Source organism: Pipistrellus kuhlii, unplaced genomic scaffold, assembly GCF_014108245.1.
Source record: "Pipistrellus kuhlii isolate mPipKuh1 unplaced genomic scaffold, mPipKuh1.p scaffold_m20_p_1, whole genome shotgun sequence".
NCBI lineage: Eukaryota > Metazoa > Chordata > Mammalia > Chiroptera > Vespertilionidae > Pipistrellus > Pipistrellus kuhlii.
Window position 1 is genome coordinate 13,203,788 of NW_023425404.1, and position 19,814 is coordinate 13,223,601.

The following is a 19,814-nucleotide window of genomic DNA, read 5'->3' on the forward strand; positions in this document are numbered from 1 at the left end:
ATACAAATCTTTTAGGAAAATGGAGAGACAAAATACATAAAAGGCAATAAAAACTGTGATGCACCAATAAACTTCAACTCTCTAGTACAGCGGTTGCCCACTGGTGGTCTGTGGACCACTGGTGGTCTGTGAGATCTGAAAGGTTGGTGAACGCTGCTCTAGTAATCAAGGAAATGAAAATCACAGTAATACAAGGGTGAACACTGAAAAGTCTGGCAAGAAAAAGTCAGTATAAAGCAGTAAACTCTTATAAACTGCCAACTGAGTTAAAATTCTTAGAAAAGTAATTTATAAATATCTAGTATAGATAAAATATGCATAATATATGTTCTAGGAATTTGCCTTAAAGAAACTTCCACAGGAACATATATGAAGATGTTATAGCGTTATTTGTAATAGCAACAAAATGCAAACTAAGTCTACAAAAATGGATAAACTATGGTATTTTATAAAAAAGAGAATTGGGTCATGCCCTAGTCAGTTTGGCTCAGTGGATAAGTTTCAGCCTGCGGACTGAAGGGTCCCGGGTTTGATTCCGGTCAAGGGCACATGCCCGGGTTGCAGGCTCTGGCCCTAGTTGGGGGTGTGGGGTAGGCAACCAGTCGATGTGTCTCTTTCATCGTTGATGTTTCTATCTCTCTCTCCCTCTCCCTTTCACTCTATCTAAAAATCAATGGAAAAAAATATCCTTGGTGAGGATTAAAACAAAAAAGAAATGGAGGCACAGAGAGGTGAATTAATTAGCTTGAGATGACTTATCTAGTAAAAGTGGTGGAGAAGAATTTGAGTCAGGTAGTCTGGTTCCAAGTCTCTGCTTTTAACTCTGCTCTATTCCTTCTCAATAGTTATTCCACTTCTAGGAAGGTCAGAGCATGTGACCATCTTTTAAGGTTCCTGATACATATTGCTAGTTGCCTCTAGAAAGGACATTCCCATAAATCTTATTTGTATATTTGGTTATTTTCATTGAAAAAGGTAATTTTTTAAATTATAGTATATGTGCTGCCGAAGCGAGCACAATTTTTTAAATTATAAAAGCAACGTGTGTTCATGATAAAATAACTTAAATAATGCAGAAATATGTATAGTATGAATTGAGTCCCTTTTTCTCCTCACCTCCTCACTCTATGATAACTATTGTTAATATTTTCTTGTATATGCTTCTAGAAATTTCCAGTGACACACATGTGCATACATAAGTATATGTATATGATACATTTTTCTCCATAAATAAATGGGATCATAGGGAACTTAAATTCTTTTATCCTTCCCTATAATCTCTTATTCTGCAGATAACCATTGTAAGTAGTTTCTTGTATATTCTTCTAGAAATTTTCAATTCTATATAAGTGTATGTACACACACACACACACACACACACACACACACACACAAACACCTCACGTTTTTCTTCCTTCAAAAATGGGACTAAACATTCATATTATTTCAGAACTTATTTTCCCCCCACTTAATTATACATCTTGGTTATCTTTCTATATTAGTATATAATACATCATTCTTTTTAATGCCACTTGGTATACTTTTAAAAGTTATTAGCTGCATCTTAGTTATGAGGTTCCACCTGATTGATGTAGAACTGTTGGACCCAAGGGGAGCCCACGTGCTGCTTTTCATGGTCATTATCCAACGGGAATGTGTTTAATGAGGAATACTGAAGAGTTTGGAGAGAGAGAGAGACACTTTCTGTTTTAGTGACTGCTGACCTGACCACGCTTCCTGCCACAGTGTGGTCCAGGCCCAGTGCCTCTTTGCCAGCTGGTTATGTCCCACCTCCTGACCACTCCTTTCCACAGGGTCCATAGTAGCAACAGTGAAGTTGGTAGGCAGGATACCACCAACAGAGCAAACCTGAGTAAGCCAGTAAATCTTTTTAAAGGAAAGAGATGCTCAGAACCCTATTGAATAAGGGAATTTAATATTGAATTAACTGTGTTGTCTGTGTTACAGTTATTAACAATCGACAGAATCTTTTTTAAAAAATATATATTTTATTGATTTTTTCACAGAGAGGAAAGGAAAGGAATAGAAAGCTAGAAACATCGATGAGAGAGAATCATTGATCAGCTGCCTCCTGACATCCCCCACTGGGGATGTGCCCACAACCAATGTACATGCCCTTGACCGGAATCGAACCTGGACCCTTTCAGTCTGCAGACCGACGCTCTACCACTGAGCCAAACCGGTTTTGGCGAGAGAATCTTTTTAAAGTTGAATTTGTATAGGTTTTATTTAATACCTCTTTTAGCCTCCAATATCTAAATGTAGAAACTCTGACCTTTATCACATCAGGATGCATTTAAGTATATTTAAAGTCATTATATTCTATTAGGGGTGGCATCATTGATTGCATAAGAGTCCATTTTGAATCAGAACATTCACTGCCAGCCCTTGATGACTGGGGCCAACCTTTCAGGTTCAGTAGAAAGAGCCACACTGTTTCCTGGACAACTAAAGTTCAAGATCATCTGGTCTCCAGGCAACCTTTTCCAGACTTACCTCAAATGCTTTCCCAAGCTTTTTCAGGAGCTTCCTTCCCTGCCTTTCTCTCACAGCTATGGGACCTCAGAAGGAGGAGAGCCCAAGATCCCTGGAATGATGTGAGGTTTGGAATTTTTGAAAGACAAAGTATATGGATTAGGCAGTAATGTCTTTATTGGAAAGTAACAACCAGGAAGGAGGACAGCTTCTGCTTACCCTTGTATCCAAAACACACTAACATCAGATTTTTAAAAAGCAGTTACCGAATATTCCCATACTCTTGACTCCTGTTAAGTCCTCCGGACGCTTGTCATGGTCTGACTCATTATTTCAGTGACTTGTGAGGGAAGTAACACGCTTTTCGTGTGTCCCCGCGTTTCGGAGCACAGGTGACCAGCATATGAGGTGCTGCGGCTGGTTAGACTGGGAGTTCTCTTTCTGATGTCATAGAGGTTACTATTGCCTTGATTTATTGAGGGCAGGCAGTGATAGAGGTTCTATGGCATATGTACCATGGGAATCGGGCTGTAGATTGTTTCATGCTAAACTTTGAGATATGTAGACATGCCCCGATTTTTCTGAGGGAATTTCAGAGATGTGAACCAGGCAACTTAGGTTTTAGAACAGAAAGAACCTTGAGTAACAATGTGCTGCCATGGTTATTGGGATGCAATTTTATATTTACTGGGGAGTGACATTTCATTTCACCCTTCTTCCCCTTCGCCAAATTCAACCCAGTTGTTGAACTCATGCTAAATATATTCTTTTTTCCTAAGGCAAACTAGTTCTTAGGTTATCTTTTTAGTTACCCATTTAGAAGAAAAAAAACCTCTGGCTAATAATGCTTCTCTTTGGTTTTCCCCTATAGCTCTTTAGTAGCTTCTATATTCCTTTATTTTCTTTTTCTCTCTTTTGTTTTACTTTTTCTATCACCGCATTAGATACATAAGCAGCTTTTGCAGCTAAATACAGCAGCTCCTCAAATGTTTTGTTAAATGTTTTGTTATAGCATTGAGGTGCTGTAGGAACTTAGCTCTTGTTTGTATCAGTTAGCCTATGGTAAGAATTGGTTTCATGATGTGTCATTTCGGTTCCTTGGGGGTGGCTCTTCCACAAAATACCATGGTCTGGGCGCGTCTATTTTGAAGAAGAGGCATTAGAAGAAGTTTAAGTTTAAAAAATTTGGCTCTCAAAAGAAATTTCAATCGTTGCACTGTTGATATTTGGCTCTGTTGACTAATGAGTTTGCCGACCACTGACTGAAGTGACTCATGCCCCCTCAATTTGACACATTCCTGCCTCTACTCTTGTCTTACACCTGAGTTGACTCAACACTGGGATCACTCTCTTCGCAAACACCTGAGTTTGCAGTTTATTGCGGTAAGGCTTCATTGAAAGCAGGAAAAGGAACTTGAACAAATAAGTTCTCAGGAAACAAAATTGCTTTCAGAGCTTGAGAAGCTCGGTTTAGAACCTAATCTGTCCTTTTTCCAAATTTCATTTTACAATTTCATTTGGCTTTTACCAAAGGAAGTAACATCTTGTCCTGCTTTAGGCTACTTTCTTTCTCTTCCCGGGAATAACGATGGTCTGCCTCAGAATGGGAGACTGAAAGACCGAAGCTTGGAACAGTGTGCACTTAATGATTTTTGAAGCCTGGAAAGCCCATTTCTATTTAATTTCCTTTTTCCACTGAATCTGACTAAGGGCCTGGAAGGAGGAAATCAGCTTGAAGAGTACTTTCAGTATAAAGTAATGTGTGAAAACAGGATTAGAAATGGAAACGCCTCTCAATATAAAAATTTCAGTTTGCCTCTGCAAATACCTTATCTTTCTTTTTGGTATTTTTTTTGGCCCTTTGCTGTTTTGGGGTTACTGTAGTTGATAAAAGGCTGCCAAACACTACAATAATTCTTGTTTTCTTGGCTCATGACGTATTTTTCTGCATTGAGATAGTTCTGTGGCCTAGTAAACTCTAAGTGCGTGCCTGGGGTTAGAACGGGATGAAAGCCCACGAAACTCGCTTACTGCTCAGCTGTGTCTCTGGCCTCAAGACGAGCGAGCCACCTTCTCAAGTCTTGATTTCTCAGTCCCAGCTTCACAAGTGGAAGTGGGCATTAGTCAGTATCTGGGGAGGTTCTGAATGAAAGACTTGAGTGTGTGAGGGGTTTATAAGCTCCAAGGTGATTAGTAGAGAACAGTAACTTTGTTCACTTCTGACCTCTTGGGAAACGGGCTGGTTCTTTCTAGGCCTGTTGGGCGTAGGAAGTTGAAGGTAAGTTCCCTCTTCCTGCTGTGGAGCCTGTAAGAAATAAGCTTGCGGGGTGGGGGGAGATCTTAGAAAGGCAAGTAAGTGTGGGAAGAGTCAAAGCACAGGGCTCTCTGCTGTGCCTTCATGTCGCCTTCCCTCCTCGCCAGGCACTGAGCGACCGCTTCAGCGGTGAGATCCCCGACGACCAGATGGCCCACAGCTCCTTCTTCCCGGACGAGTACTTCACCTGCTCCTCCCTGTGCCTCAGCTGCGGGTAAGTGGGGCCAGCTGTCTCCCCATCTTGGGAAAAGAGCCTCAGAGCGGTGCTTCTCAGACATCAGTGTGCATGCAGGTCATCCTGATGGACGGACGGGCTGGGGCCTGAGATGGTGATTTCCAAGTTCCCAGGTGCTCCTGGAGGTCAGGGACCACAGTTGGAGGTTGCAGGGATTCCTGGACACATGGTTATGAAGAATCTCCTGAAGATTTCAGCCTAGTTTAGATGTGAAGTTGACTGGCTTCTGGTTTGGGCAGTTTTTACTACAGAAAACTTTACGTTGCCTGTTGTCCGTGTTTCTCCTATCAGGGCTTTCAATCATAGTTATTTCATTTATTCAACTAATATTTGATAGAAATCCCAGTGTGTGCACAGCACTGTAGTCCATATCAATCCTAGTTGATACCTTTCACTGTGAGGGCAAATGCTTAGAGCACAATAGAATTATCCAGGGAGCTTGCAGAATTACCCAGGCCTGGGCCCCACCCTAATGGCTCGGGGGTGGGGCGTAGGCACTGGAATATTTATTTATTTATTTATTTATTATTATTTAAAAATATATATTTTAGCCGAAACCGGTTTGGCTCAGTGGATAGAGCGTCAGGCTGCGAACTATATTTTTTAAATGTATTTTATTGATTTTTTACAGAGAGGAAGAGAGAGGGATAGAGAGTTAGAAACATCAATGAGAGAGAAACATCAGTCAGCTGCCTCCTGCACACCCCCTCCTGGGGATGTGCCCGCAATCAAGGAACATGCCCCTGACCGGAATCGAACCTAGGACCCTTCAGTCCATAGGCCGACACTCTATCCACTGAGCCAAACCGGTTACGGCTAGGCACTGGAATATTTAAAATGCTCCTGAGATTTTTCTAATGTGTAGTCTGAGTTGAGGACATTGCATTAGAGCAGTGCTTCTCAAACATCGGTCTGTATACACACCACTTTGTGATTTTGTTAAAATGCTGAGTGTGGACAGCAGTTCTGGGTGAAAATCTGCATTTCTAACAAGCTCCGAGTGATGCCTCTGATGCTGGTCTGTGGACCACACTTTGTTTCAGGGCACAGAGCATTGATTCTCAGCTGAGCATGCATCAAAAACCCCGGAAGGACATGTTAAAACAGATCGGTGGGCCTTGGCCCCACAGTTTGATTTAATGGGTCTGATGTAGGGCCTGAGACCTTGCATTTCTGGTAAGTTTTCAGGTGATGCTGATGTTGCTGGTTGGGGACCACACTTTGAGCTGTTGGTGGCTGTTAAATCACAGTTGGGTGACTTGACTGAAGAAGCCCAGGGGTTTAAATGCCGTGTGTCACAGTCAGATCGAAGTCCCCACGTCGTATACTTACTCGCTGCCTTCCCACCCCTTCCCCACTGTATTGTCTTCGCTCACATCTGCCCGTTTACAGGAGGAGACCTCTCTGTTCTGAGCCTTTTCTGTTATAATAGCCCTTTTGCATTGGACCCAGTGGGCCACCGCCGGGTACTGAACCACTTGGCTCTGAATTTGTAAAAAGGATTTGGGTGTTGGATTAGACGGTCTGGGGTAGGGAGAACTAGGATTATCTTGGACAGAGGGATGTTCGTTGCCAGTGTGATTTATCTTCCTTTTTGCTTGCCCCATGAGCCCAGCACAGCTGGATCGGTGCTTCTCCATTCTAACTGAGCTTCCCAGGGTTTCCAGGACTTTGCTTCTCTGTAGGGACATTCCCAAGTCCTGACCTGTGTTGTCAGGGTGGCCGGGTGCGCTGTTCATTTGGAAGGTTTTCTTGTCCGGCTTAAGCCTCCTCTTAGTGCTTTGCCAAATGTTGGGGGATGGTTTTTGTTTGGCGTCTTGGCAGCCTGTCCTGGTTAAACTTATTTCATGCTGTTTGGGTTTTTTAATTTCCTGAGAGCCATTCCAGATCCATGTCTTGTCAAGGTGGTATCTCCTGGCGCCTCCATTCCTCCTGAGGGGCCAGATGCCATTTCTAAGAAGAGTTTCCTCATTTCACTTTTTCTCCTCATAACAAGGTACTAATTGCTCTACCTTCGTAGTGACGCTGATGGCGAGGATAAGGGACGCATGTGGGTCCTGAGACAAACTATCCTCTGTGCTCAGGATCCGGGGCCTAGTTAATAACCCATCTCTGGCTCAGGGTCAGATTCTTCTGCATAAGCAGCATCGGTTCCATTGGCCGCCTCATTGTCAGCTTTTGGGCTTCATTCAGGGCTGGATGTAAGAACAGCATGAATCATGGGAAAGAAGGAGTACCGCATGAAGCCAAGAGCCGCTGCAGCTACTCCCACCAGTATGACAACCGAGTTTACACCTGCAAGGTGAGTCCCGAGCTTCTCCCTGCCCCAGCAGCTGGCTGCTGGTCCCTTTCCTGTTGGAAAGATCAACTTGGGGCAGCTTTGCTGCACCCTCAAGTATTTGATGTTCATATGGAATCTCTCTGGAACTTCTTACCAGCTCTAACCAAAATAACTCATACACGTTTATTTATTGCTGGGGCCTCGTGGAACTTCTTTAAAGCTTATTTTCCCCATAGTCTCTTGAGCTTGTCGGCAGGGGTCACATTCACTGGCTATTTGTTATTCTTGCTCTTAAGGAACCGGGTTTTGATTGCTTCTGACGGGTGTATAATGTACAGATTAGTTTTGGGGCCTGGGGTGGGTATCCATTCAGTTCATGACCATTCAGGGCACTGGCTTCTTTAGAGAAATGAACTTCCTTCTGATGTGCTAAACTCGGGGTCTGTAGACCCTCAGACGGTATGGTTTGTGGGGAGTGGGTGCTGGACAGGGATGTGAAGAGGCCACGGGGACCGGTGTCCAGAGAAGAAGCTGGCAGAGTGCTCCATGTTTCAGGCCTGCTATGAGAGAGGCAAGGAGGTCAGCGTAGTGCCCAAGACATCTGCTTCCACCGACTCCCCCTGGATGGGTCTTGCAAAATATGCCTGGTCTGGGTGAGTTGAAACAACATAGCTAAGGGTTGTCTGGTGTGTTTGTCTCCCTAGAAACCTGGCAGGGTAATGGTGTCTGTTTGCATTCCTTGTAGGTATGTGATCGAATGCCCTAACTGCGGCGTGGTCTATCGTAGCCGGCAATACTGGTTTGGGAACCAAGATCCCGTGGACACAGTGGTGCGGACAGAGATTGTGCATGTGTGGCCTGGAGTAAGAGCGGCTTCATTTATTATTCTTTCTCTTGTATCGTTCAGCTATACATGTGTGTGGAAAAGTGGAACTTGTTTAGAAACAAGGTTAACCATGACTTTCAGTATTTTGGTGGTTTAGGAAGGCATGATCTAAAGAGCTTTTCTTGTTCTAGATCGTTACTTACTTTCATTTTTTTTTTGCATACATACTAGAAGCACAACTTGAAACAAAATACGTGAAAAATTGACTTATTGTTATATTGTCTTTGCAAATAAAATTTCATTTTTATTTATTGTAAAATATGTTTTTTATTTTTTTTATTTTTAGGGAGAGAGAGAGAGAAACAGCTATGAGAATAATTGATCTGCTGCCTCCTGCACCCCCCCCACTACTGACCAGGAATCGGACCTGCAGCTTCTTAGTGAATGGGTCAATATTCAATCACTGAGGCACACCGGATGGGCAAAACATCATTTTTTCATGTTTCCTTCAGTCATTTTCCATATGCATATGTTTATATAGATATAATTTACATGCCATTTATTTAAAAAAAAAAAAAATTTTTTTTTTACCACAATACCATTTCCACATTGCTTCCATTTTTCAGATTCTCATTTGTAGTCACTGTGTAACAGTATGTCTAGTGTTATAGTTTGATTCCCCATTCCCTTCACGCGTACTGTTTATGAGTTGTTGTTTTTTTTTTTTTAATCATCAAAGAAAATGCTGTAGTGACCATCTTTATGTAAGAAAGCCATTTAGTATTTTTTTGGGAATTTTCTTGACATATATTCTAAGAAATGGTATTACTATAGACTCTTACTATTTATTTATTTTATTTAAAAATATATTTTATTGATTTTAGAAAGAGGGGGAGAGAGAGAGAGATAGAAACATCAATGAATCATAGATCGGCTGCCTCCTGCATGCCCCACACTGGGGACCAAGCCATGCAGGCCGGGCGACCCTCACTATTTTTAATTTGACTTTTGAGTTCCAGATGTTAGAAAAATAAATCTGTTTATGAGGCACTGATATGTTGCTTTGATTCTGCATTAAGCCACAAATCATACTTGGAATTACTCATAAATCACAATACATCCAAAACTTTTTCCTTCGTGGAAAAGCAGTTTTCTCGAAGGGACTTACCTGGTGACGTTCCCCTTATTGGGTGATTTCTAAAGCCACCGGTTAGTCTCCGAGGCCTACCTGCAGACCCACCTCTGAGCTTGCCTGGTTCCTCCAGGTACCACATAACGACAATTTCCTATTGTTCCTCTTCTTTCCAGTCTCCCTGACAGGATGGTCCAGGCTATTCTGGTCCAAGGATTTAACATGGCTCCCACTAGTATATCTCACAAGGTGTTTTATGACTGTCTTTTGTTTGTGATCTGCCTTAGTTATTTCTTGCAAAAGCTATTACCGTCTCTATGGCAAGATCGTTTATAGTCCAAGAAAACAGTAACACTGCGGTGTACCTTCAGGCTGCGCTCCTCACCGTCCTTGGAATTAGGGAATGCGGGCTCCTCTCCTTCTGTTCATTCATTCACCCATTCGTTGCCTTGTTGAGTACCGTGTGCTCAGAATTGAGCTAGATATTTACAAGAATACAAAAGTGGAAAAGATAGGTTATTGTTCTCAGAGAGTTTATAGTAACTGCGTAAACAGAGATTGTTCTTACACGTGGAAACAGGATTCCTGGGGATGTACAGATACTAGGGGACGACCTGTCAGGAAGGGCTCCTGACCCAGCCTGGGATGGGGGTTTCCTGCAGGAGGCGTTGTCTCTATGTGAGTGTTTCCTGGAGTGTGTATCTTGTTTGTGGGCAAACTGAGTCCGGATTGAGCGACTGTGCACCACGTCTTCTGGCCGCCTTGAAGGGAATCATTCGGTTATGACTGGTTGGTGTGATATTGCCCAGAAGCCAGAGGGATTCCCGGTCTGTCCCCGCTTTTCTCTGCCGGGGAGTTTGTGGTTCTGAGCTGGAGGTGATGCGTGTGCAGCTCACCCAGGACCCTCGCCCTTTTCCTTTGAGTCCCTTCCCTCAGAGCGTGACGGGAGCCTGCATTTTCCTTCCAGACTGACGGATTTCTGAAGGACAACAACAATGCTGCCCAGCGCCTCTTGGACGGGATGAACTTCATGGCTCAGTCGGTGTCTGAGCTTAGCCTTGGGCCCACCAAGGCTGTCACGTCCTGGCTGACAGACCAGATAGCGCCAGCTTACTGGAGGCCCAACTCCCAGATCCTGGTATGGTGCGGCGTGCCGCTCCTGGCACCGCCTGCTTTGCTTGTGTTGCTTCACCCTGTCCCAAGCTTGCTCCGTGGGGGAGGCGTGGGATTTCTCTCCCCGTCAGGTTAGCGCCTGGAGCATTGGAAAGGGGGACACATTGAGGCAGGCAGTGCCCTCTCCGCCCATGGATTTCCCTTCGTGTTATTCTGCAAGTGTTTTCTTTGTGGTCAATTTTGATTTCCTTCCCTGCAAGGGCTAATCATTATTGATCAGATGCCTAAGACCATAGGTACAGAATCTGAAGGCCAGGAGCCTTTAGAGATCTGTAAGCGCCATCCTCAACTTGATCCATAAATCCTGACGGCATCCACAGCAAAGGAGCACCCAGCTGTGGCCCAAATCCTCGACAGGGAGCTTGCTCCTCATCAACTTCCCAGAAGCCGTTAAAAAAAAGCCTCATTTCTCCTCTGGCTAAATTAATTAGCCTTCTGAGAACCCCGTGACTCAGCCGCATGATTGGAGAACCTTTCCAGGCACTTGGAGGAAAATGATAGTCATGGCTGCCTCAGTGGCTGGAGGCTTTGGGGCCCCTCCCTCAGGACTGGCGGGGTCCTGCCGTTTCAGGGTGGTCCTGGGCCCTCCCCCCGGGTATCGGTGGCTTTCTCAGCCGAGCAGACGTGAGTGACACCTGCCTCTGTCTGTTCTGGGCTTGGAACAGAGCTGCAGCAAGTGTGCGACGTCCTTCAAGGAGAACGACACCAAGCATCACTGCCGGGCCTGTGGGGAGGGCTTCTGTGACGGCTGCTCCTCCAAGACCCGGCCGGTGCCCGAGCGGGGCTGGGGCCCCGTGCCCGTGCGGGTGTGTGACAACTGCTACGAAGCCAGGAGCGTCCAGTTAGGTAATGGGGGCTGCGAGCTGCAGGGAGGAGGGCGGGACCTCTCCGTGGCGCTGGGTGCTGGGGACTGCCCAGCCTGCTCCTCACTGCATCTGCCGACAGCAGTTGCTCCCTTGGCTTTGGTCAGTCTGAGTGCTGGGAGCGATTTCTTGGTGGTGGTGGGAGTTGTTAATCCTATCCTGTGTTTACCAGAAATGGCTTAGACCGAGTCTTCTCCTTGGAGAAGGTTCTAGGTCGTGCTCCTGGAAGCTTTCTGCTTTACTTTAAAGAAAGGTTTTAAGGTAGCTCTAGAGGGCTGAGGTAAAGGACTAACAGATGCCACGGGTTTCAGGGTCTGGGCTGACCTGACCCGTAGCCGCGCCCCTGGGGGTCGCTGCAGGGCAGCACAGTGGTACCCGGAGAAGAGCCCAGAAGCGCTCTGCTGCTGCCCTGCGAGTTTTCCTTTGGGAAGTGACTAAGAGCTGATGGCTTTTCCTTTGTCATTGTCTGCAGATGTCACCGAGGCACAGGTGGATGACGAAGGCGGGACACTAATTGCTCGGAAGGTGGGCGAGGCTGTGCAGAACACTCTGGGAGCCGTGGTGACAGCCATTGACATACCACTAGGTGGGCCTGGCAGTGCTGCTCCGGGTGTCATGTGTGTGGGAGGAAAGGTTCCAGAGGGCCCTGGGCTGTTGTTTTGTCAAAGGCTGGCAGACCCAGGCTGGGCTGGGCAGCAGGAAGTTGACTGAAAATTGGTGAACATTTGCTTGCTTCTGTGGAAGACCTCAGTGGTTTCGTGTTTCCCTCCAGAGGCCATTCTCTTAGACCACTGATTGCTGCATAACAAACTATCTGAACACGTAAAGGCTTCAAACAACCACCCTTTTACCATGTCTCACACCTTTAAGTCAGGAAGGGTAATTCTTCTGCTTCAAGTGGCATTGCCTGGTACTCCAGAGTGGCAGCTGGACTGCCTCGAGGGTCCAGGCCAGCCTAACTCACGTGCTGGGCCTGGGCTGGATGCCTGGGAGTAGACCCTCCCTCTCCATAAAGTCTCCAGGCCTCTCCGTGTGGATTCTTCATTGGTAGCTGGACTTCTGTACATGGTGGCTCAGGCTCCAAGAGCTAATATCCCAAGAGACAAGTAGAAGCTGCCAGTCTCTCTCAAGGCCTGAGCTTGGAAACTCGTACAGTCTTCTGTTGGCACAGAGCCTGCCTAGACTCAAGGAGGGGGCACGAGTGTCAGAGAATCTGCCACACAAGCCAGGCTGTTACTCATTTAGGATTTAAGATGGCTCTTCCCTTTGGCCTGGTGGAATGGGGTGAAGACCGGGCACTGTAACCGTGATGGGAAGAGGGAGAGGAAGGAAGTGTGTGGGGGCTTAGGCAGGGTTGGCTGGGCTGGGGTACTGCAGCCCTTTGTAGGGCAGAGTCCAAGGTCTCCTGGATGGTAATGAAAATTACCTGTAACAGATGTAATCACCGTGGCTCACAGAACGAGCAGACAGTGAGCTTTGACTCCAAGGTGTAGGAATAGATGGATTTGCCCAGGCTTGAAGTTGAGGTTGCATCTGCTGTCACGGTAACTGGGAGAGGCAGGCTGCCCTTGGTGCCCAGAGCCTGCCAACTGCGCTCACCAAGCGCTCCCTCGCTGTCGGGTCCCACGCCCGTGTGTGAGACATGTTACTTCTTGAAATCCCCATAACAGCTCTCGAAGGTGGGTTGTTAAAGACGAGGAAGCTAAGGCCCCGAGAAGTAGCCTCTTGCAATCTTGCAGCTGCTAAGTAACTGGTGCTCGGTGGAACTAGCATTTGAGTGAAGATACGTCCTGACCCCGACTTCTTGTTGTTGATCCAGCGGCTCTTAATGCAGCTGCACCTTAGGAACACCGGGAGGGCTCATTGACACACACACATTCCAGTTCCTGGGCCCCAGCCCTGAGGACGGTGGCCGGGTGGAAAGGGCGAAGGCCAGGCACAGTGGCTTTGTACCTGTTGAGAAGGTCCCGAGGTGATTCTGTGTGCAGTTGCCTTGGGAGCCACTGGAGGGTCTGAGGACGCCTTGGTGCACCGTGGGACGGGGGTGGTGGGTTCCGCGTGTCCCGCCCAACATGGCTCCTTCCTTGCCGCAGGTCTGGTAAAGGACGCGGCCCGGCCGGCCTACTGGGTGCCCGACCACGAGATCCTGCACTGCCACAGCTGCCGGAAGGAGTTCAGCATCAAGCTCTCCAAGCACCACTGCCGGGCCTGCGGCCAGGGCTTCTGCGACGAGTGCTCCCATGACCGCCGGGCTGTCCCATCTCGAGGCTGGGACCATCCTGTCCGAGTCTGCTTTAACTGCAATAAAAAGCCCGGTGACCTTTAACCCCAGCTCCCTCTCCCCATCCTTCACAATTCCTTAGGTTCTCAGGGTTAGAAACAGAAGTCTCATCGAGGTAGGCCCTCCTCCTGGTCACCTGTTGTGGTGTGTGTCCTCTCTGCTCCTCCTGGGGCCGCTTTCCCACGGTGTGGGGCAGGGCAGATGGCAAGCTGGGGTGAGCCTGGCGGCAGGCCCGAAGGCAGAGACCCCTCAGGGCAGCGGGCCGAGCAGCTTGTAGGAGCATTTATATCAGTTACAAGTAATAAACACATCCCCGCATAGACATAGGAAAGGCATACGGAGTCTCTCCAGGCTGCTGGTCGCAGGCTGGACACCGTCTGTCCGCAGCACGGGGCTAAGGTGGCGTGGCAGCAGGTCTTCCCATAAAACCGAGCCGGGTACAAAGCCACTGTGCTGCTGGCCACCGTTTCTCTTCCCAAGCCTTCGAAGCCTGTCCTCCCCTGGCTGCTCCCCTTTATGCCTCTTGGTTGCCTGGGGAAGTGAGCTTCCCCGGTGCTTGCTGGGAATAGCCCAGAAGGGATCTGTCCCCCGGAGCCCTCCGGAGCTGCATCCGGGGCCGTGGCCTGGGCCTGGGCCTGGGCCTGGGCCTGTTTCAGAGACCACTCAGCTTAGCGTGGGTGGAGGGTGAGGGGTAGAGTCCTCAGCCCTGAGAAGTCAGAGTGCAGGTGATGTGACACCCTCGTACCTGGGGAGAGCTTGGAAGGAGGTGGGTCTCCCCAACAGTGTTTCCTGCTTGTTGCGGCTTCTGTCTGTGCATCCACTCGGCTTCCCAAGGCCATACATACCCTGCTCCGAAATAGAGCACCCACGCCCCAGCCCCTCTGACCTTCTCAAGCCACCATCCGCTTCTGAGTGTTGCACTAGGATTTTTCTTGCTTATTTTGAAGTGTCTTAATTCTTCATTCCCAGACATATGACCCCTCTAGCTATCGGAGGGGTGATCATGAGCAATCTTCCAGGGAAACAGAGCACAGAATGGACTGTTAGTTATTTTCTGTGTTTTTTGTTGTTGTTTTGTTTTGTTTTGGAGTATATATACATATTTCAACAGATCATGAAGAAACAAATTCTCTCTGGTCCTTGCAAGAGAAGTCAAATGAACTTTTGTTTCTCATTAAGAGCTGGGACATCCATCTCTGGCATGACTGGAAAGACTGTTGTGCTGAATCCTGTCATCGTGGTGGATTTTATCTTCAGTGGCCAAAAACGAAGATAGAGAAAGTGACGTAGTTGTTGGCGGAACTGGTGGGTGGGTGGAGCTCCAGGGGGTACGTGGCAGTCACTCTGGTGCATCGGTGTGACGTGAGCCCTGGAACGCGTTGCGTTGGTCCGCAGACCTGCCCCCTTGCTCCCGTGGCCGCGACAGGCCCCCCTCTAGTACTGTGTATCAACTTCGCTGTTATAAAGGACTCTTCCTGCTGAACGCGGGCTGCGGCTCCTTCCTTTCCCGCCACCCTCTTTCTGGCTGATAGAAGAGTAGCTGGTGGCTTTCCAAGCAGAAGCCAAGCGGAGAGGTGTATTTCTAGGGTGGTCATATTTTATTATAAATGCCTCAGGTTATTACTCTAACAAGAACTTAAAAAGCATAGCCAAAAACCACAAAACCATTATGTGGGTTTTAATCTCGTGACAATGGGCTGTTTTCCCCAGCTTTGCATAGATAGCATGCCCCAGCCCAGTTGGCTAACTTGGTGGGTATTCCTTAAGTGTGTTCAAACTGATGGTCCGAGAATTTCTAGTGGAAGGAACTCTTTCTAGGGCTCCACACTTGCTCACTGACCGTGCTGTTCTCTTGTGCTTGGGCTGTTCAGCAGAACCTTCCAAGGAGGGCGAGCCCAGGTTGGGAGGTCAGAGCTCTCCCGGCCTGGTCCCGGGCAGGGCAGTGTGGTGGGTGCTGTGTGGTGCCGTGGTAGCTGCTTAACTTGTGTTCTGATGGTTTCACTCTGGTGGCTGTGGGCTCACATTCCCTGGGGAATCCGCCCTCACAGAGGAGGCAAGTGTTACTAGTGACCTATGGAAACACGGGGAAATTTTTGTCATTCCCCTGCCCTGTCTTGTCTGTCCAACTCCTGTCTGTCCCCACTGTTGCTTCATTCTGGTGGCTATTGACACTTTGGTCTTTGTCCCTTCCCTTCCCCTTTGCCCCATCTTCTTTTCCCTGGTCTTTCTTATTTCTGCTCTGGGTTCCTTTTGTTCTTTTTTCTTTACTTGGGTAGGTGGGACTGGGGGTGGGGGGGTGGGGGGGGGAAGAGAGATGTATAAGGTGGCCCTGTTGACCTGCTGTTTGTCTTATGGCCATGTGGGGGCACCCCTGAGCACGGGAGTCTAGCCACAGGAATGACGCAGAACAAAATTCTGAACTTCCTTCCCTAGACCATCAGAGGAAAGGAGAGGAACCAAGTGTCAAATTAACAAAAGGTTCTTTCTTCTTGCTCCACATATCCAGGCCTATCCTCAACTAAATATCAGGTGAAAGCCACCTAAATACAGAATTAAAACAAAGGCTTAACCCCCCGCCTCCATTGAGTTATATTGTACATACACATTTCAGCTTGATTATTTTTCTGAAACTGAACGTACTAGTATATTCATCAGCACCTGGATGAAGAAACAACATAACTTTACCCCAGGAACTCCTGGTCCCTCCTCACACCAGGAGTATCCAATATCCCAACATAGAAGCACAGATTAGTTCTGCCCCACCCCCCCTTTTAGGGAGGTGCTACATAAAGTGGTTTTTTAGAATTTTTGGTGAGTTTGAGCCACATTATCAACAGTTGCCAGGAAGCAAAACTGAACGGATTAAGATAATGCTCCGCATAAAGTTGTTTTAAAAAAATCTTGATTTTAGCTGAAACCGGTTTGGCTCAGTGGATATAGAGCATAGGCCTGCAGACTGAAAGGTCCCGGGTTCGATTCCGGTCAAGGGCATGTACCTTGGTTGCGGGCACATCCCCAGTAGGGGGTGTGCAAGAGGCAGCTGATCGATGATGCTCTCTCATTGATGTTCCTAACTCTCTATCCCTCTCTTTTCCTCTCTGTGAAAAATCAATAAAATATATATTTTAAAAAAAGATTAAAAAATAAATAAAATTAAAAAAATTAAAAAAAATAAAAATTAAAAAAAATCTTGATTTTAGAGAGGATGGGCGACATTGATTTGTTGTTCCACTTATTTATGGGTTCATTTAAAAAAATATTTTTATGGATTTCAGAGAGGAAGAGGGTGATAGAAACATCAATGATGGGGATTGAGCCTGCAGCCAGGGCATGTGCCCTGACTGGTAATCAAACTGTGATCTCCTAGTTCATAGGTCAATGCTCAACCACTGAGCCACATCAGCGAAGCCTAATAGTTGGGCTTTTCAGAGGAAAAGGAATGGAGGATAGTTTGAGGAGAGAGCAGGTGAGGGAGGGACTTGAAGCATCTGTGTCCTGAGAGCACCAGGTGGGAGGTGGAGATGGGGCAACAGGATGAGGCATATGTGATCAAATCTCAAAAGAAAACACATTTTATTCCGAGGCACAAGAAGCCGTTGAAGGGAGGAGTCTTAGCCAGGCATTGGGAGGCCTGGAGAGGCAGACTTAAAAGGAGTGGGCCTAGATGCTTTTTACAACTAATGGGGAATTGGAAGAAGAAACTGAGTTTAACCTGCAATTATTTTCAGAGATTGTCCTGTGAAAGATTTAGACCAGACAGATGTAGGGCTGACAGGTAAGGAGGACTAACTTGGTCTTAAAGGATGCCTCCCGGGACACTGATTCTGAGTACCCTCCAGAGCCTGTGGGGCCAGCTGAATCCAGGGTGGCTACCAGCAAGATGGTGTGTAAGGCGGGTGCTTATCTGTGGGCATTTTTGATAGCCAGAATGTGCCAGTGTTCTCATTTCTTTTTAGAAGGCTAGAAGCAAGCAAACACCAGGCCACTTGACAAAGGGCTTATCGTAGCTCAGGGCTGCTGCCACCGCTGCCTGCCTGCTCATTCTCTACGTGGCAAACAGGGCAAAATGCCCCAATTAACGTGCAAGTGAAAAATGCTTCGAGACTGTGCAACATAACTAATCTTTGGGATACTGCATTAATAAGCAAACAGATCAACAGCTCAATCAACTTCTCAGCTAAGTTTAACTGCTTTTCATAAAACATAGACTAAATGTTAGGAGCGATGACTGCTAACTAGAGATCAAGAATAAATCGCCAAATTTAAATTAGAAGTTTTGAAAGCTCCCCACTTAAAGAAAATAAAGCCTAAGGAAAATCTAAAATGGTTCTTCAACAAATGTGTTTACTTAAGAACTTGGGCTATGTTGATAAGAGAAGTTAAGTTATACGGTGATAGGCCACGCTTGTCAAAATTCACCTGGTATTCTCTTTAGTCATAATGTCTCCACCATGTAGGGAGGGAGTCAAGTTGAACTGAGTGCCAACCATGGGCTTTTGGTGGCTCCACTGACGCATACAGAACTCCATGGGCAGTGTGGGAAGCTCTGCAGTGGACGTGCAGTAACCAGTGATTCTAAATTGCAGATCCTTTAATGAACAAACTCGTGCCTTGTGGTAACTTAGACTTCGTGAGGACAAGAGTATGTGTGGATGTTAAGGTCATGGCTCAGCATTTATAATGCTTGTTTGTGCTCTTGGGCAAGGGCATGTCACCAATATTAATCGAAGACTGCAGTAAGTGGCCACCTGGACCCTTCAATCATATAGCTATTTCTTGGGACCCATGTACAGGCCAGTATGCCAGGGTTGCTGATATAGGGACAAATTGAAATGATTAAACACAGAATTAGCAAGCTTCTTACCCACTGGTGCCAGAAAATTTCATTTACCTGGTGATTAAGTATCATGAAATGTTAGCATCCCATGTTTATACTTGCACTGAGTCACTTCCTGATTTCTCCATACCACCAGTTATAATGGCAAATATTGTCAGTGATGGGAGGAGCATGAAAAATAGAGAACATAATCTCAGGTCTTTCAGTTCCAAGTCCAGCTCTCCACTAACAAGGTCTGTGATCTGAGGCAAGTCACTCAACATTTGTGTGGGTTTCTCTATATCTACTAGATGCCTGGTGCACAAATTTGTGCATGAGTGGGGTTCCTTGGCCTGGCTGGCAATCGGGGCCATCTCACCCAGTTTCCATCAGGGCTGGCTGGCCTGGGGGAGGTTGGCTGTGGGAGTGCACTGACCACCAGGGGGCAGCTCCTGTGTTGAGTATCTGCCCCCTGGTGGTCAGTGTCCATCATAGTAACAGGTTGTAACTGTTACTATGGTCACTTAGGCATATATATATATATATAGACAGATAGACTAGAGGCCTGATTCATGAAATTTGTGCAGGAGTAGGCCTGCCTTCCCCCAGCTGCCAGCACCAGCTTCCCTCTGGGACCTGGACTTCCCTCGCAGCCCCAGCTTTGCTTGAAAGGACATCCGGCCTAATTAGCATATTATGCTTTTATTATTATAGATTAATGATACTAGTAATTTTTATATTACTAATACTGTTCTACCTCTTTATGGATTATTAGAATCAAACCAGTTAAGATGGTAAAGTTCTTTATAAAATATGAGGCGCTAAAACTACTATAACATGTAGCTCATTTAGCAGATGACCAATCATTCTCATCTGTTTTGATTTGGTTCTCCGTACACTAGGTTGAATTAGTTTGAGTTCTGGCAAGAAGCAGATGTAACACTCGCAGGGGTAACTAAAGAGAGTTTAATTGGTGAAGCATCCTGGGCTAGCAACAGGGAGGTGCAATACCAGCTGTAGGTCTGAAGGGACAAAAGGAGAGAAGTTCCTGGACCCCAGAGAGCTGAACACAGCCACAGCCGAGCAGGAGGGGAGCCAGGGACAACAATCCATCTTTCTCTCCTGCCCTTTGCTTTCCTACTGCGAGGTCCTCCTGGTTAAACCCACGGTGGCTAGGGAGCCAAGAGGTCAGCTTGGGAACACACACAGCAGGTGAAAAGGCACACGGGTGGATCTGTGGGCAAACGAAAGCTCCCCAGCAAAGCCATTAGGGCTGATCCCAATCTCTACCCTTTTCCTCACCCGAGATTTAAGTAGATGTTCATGCAGCTGGTTGGTTCCTACAGTAGCCAAGCATCATGATCTTCTATATAAATCATTAATATCAACGCACCATG

The 19,814-nt window shown here is 46.7% G+C and overlaps 1 protein-coding gene across 4 annotated transcripts in view; it reads left to right on the plus strand.

Annotated features, from left to right (window-relative positions):
- The window catches only part of ZFYVE1 (zinc finger FYVE-type containing 1), a 49,699-nt gene extending 34,615 nt beyond the window's left edge, over nt 1-15,084 (plus strand). The window contains exons 5-13 of one of the 4 annotated variants that reach the window (XM_045578964.1): nt 4,918-5,024; nt 7,221-7,347; nt 7,882-7,979; nt 8,072-8,189; nt 10,252-10,422; nt 11,123-11,303; nt 11,793-11,906; nt 13,414-13,635; nt 14,713-15,084. In XM_045578964.1, coding sequence (XP_045434920.1) covers nt 4,918-5,024; nt 7,221-7,347; nt 7,882-7,979; nt 8,072-8,189; nt 10,252-10,422; nt 11,123-11,303; nt 11,793-11,906; nt 13,414-13,635; nt 14,713-14,891 — 1,317 coding nt within the window. In that variant the 3' untranslated portion in view covers nt 14,892-15,084. Of the gene's footprint in view, nt 1-4,917; nt 5,025-7,220; nt 7,348-7,881; nt 7,980-8,071; nt 8,190-10,251; nt 10,423-11,122; nt 11,304-11,792; nt 11,907-13,413 lie in introns of all 4 variants that reach the window. The other 3 variants (XM_036432292.2, XM_045578976.1, XM_036432303.2) reach the window with 3 other exon arrangements.
- Nucleotides 15,085-19,814: the final 4,730 nt, after the last annotated feature.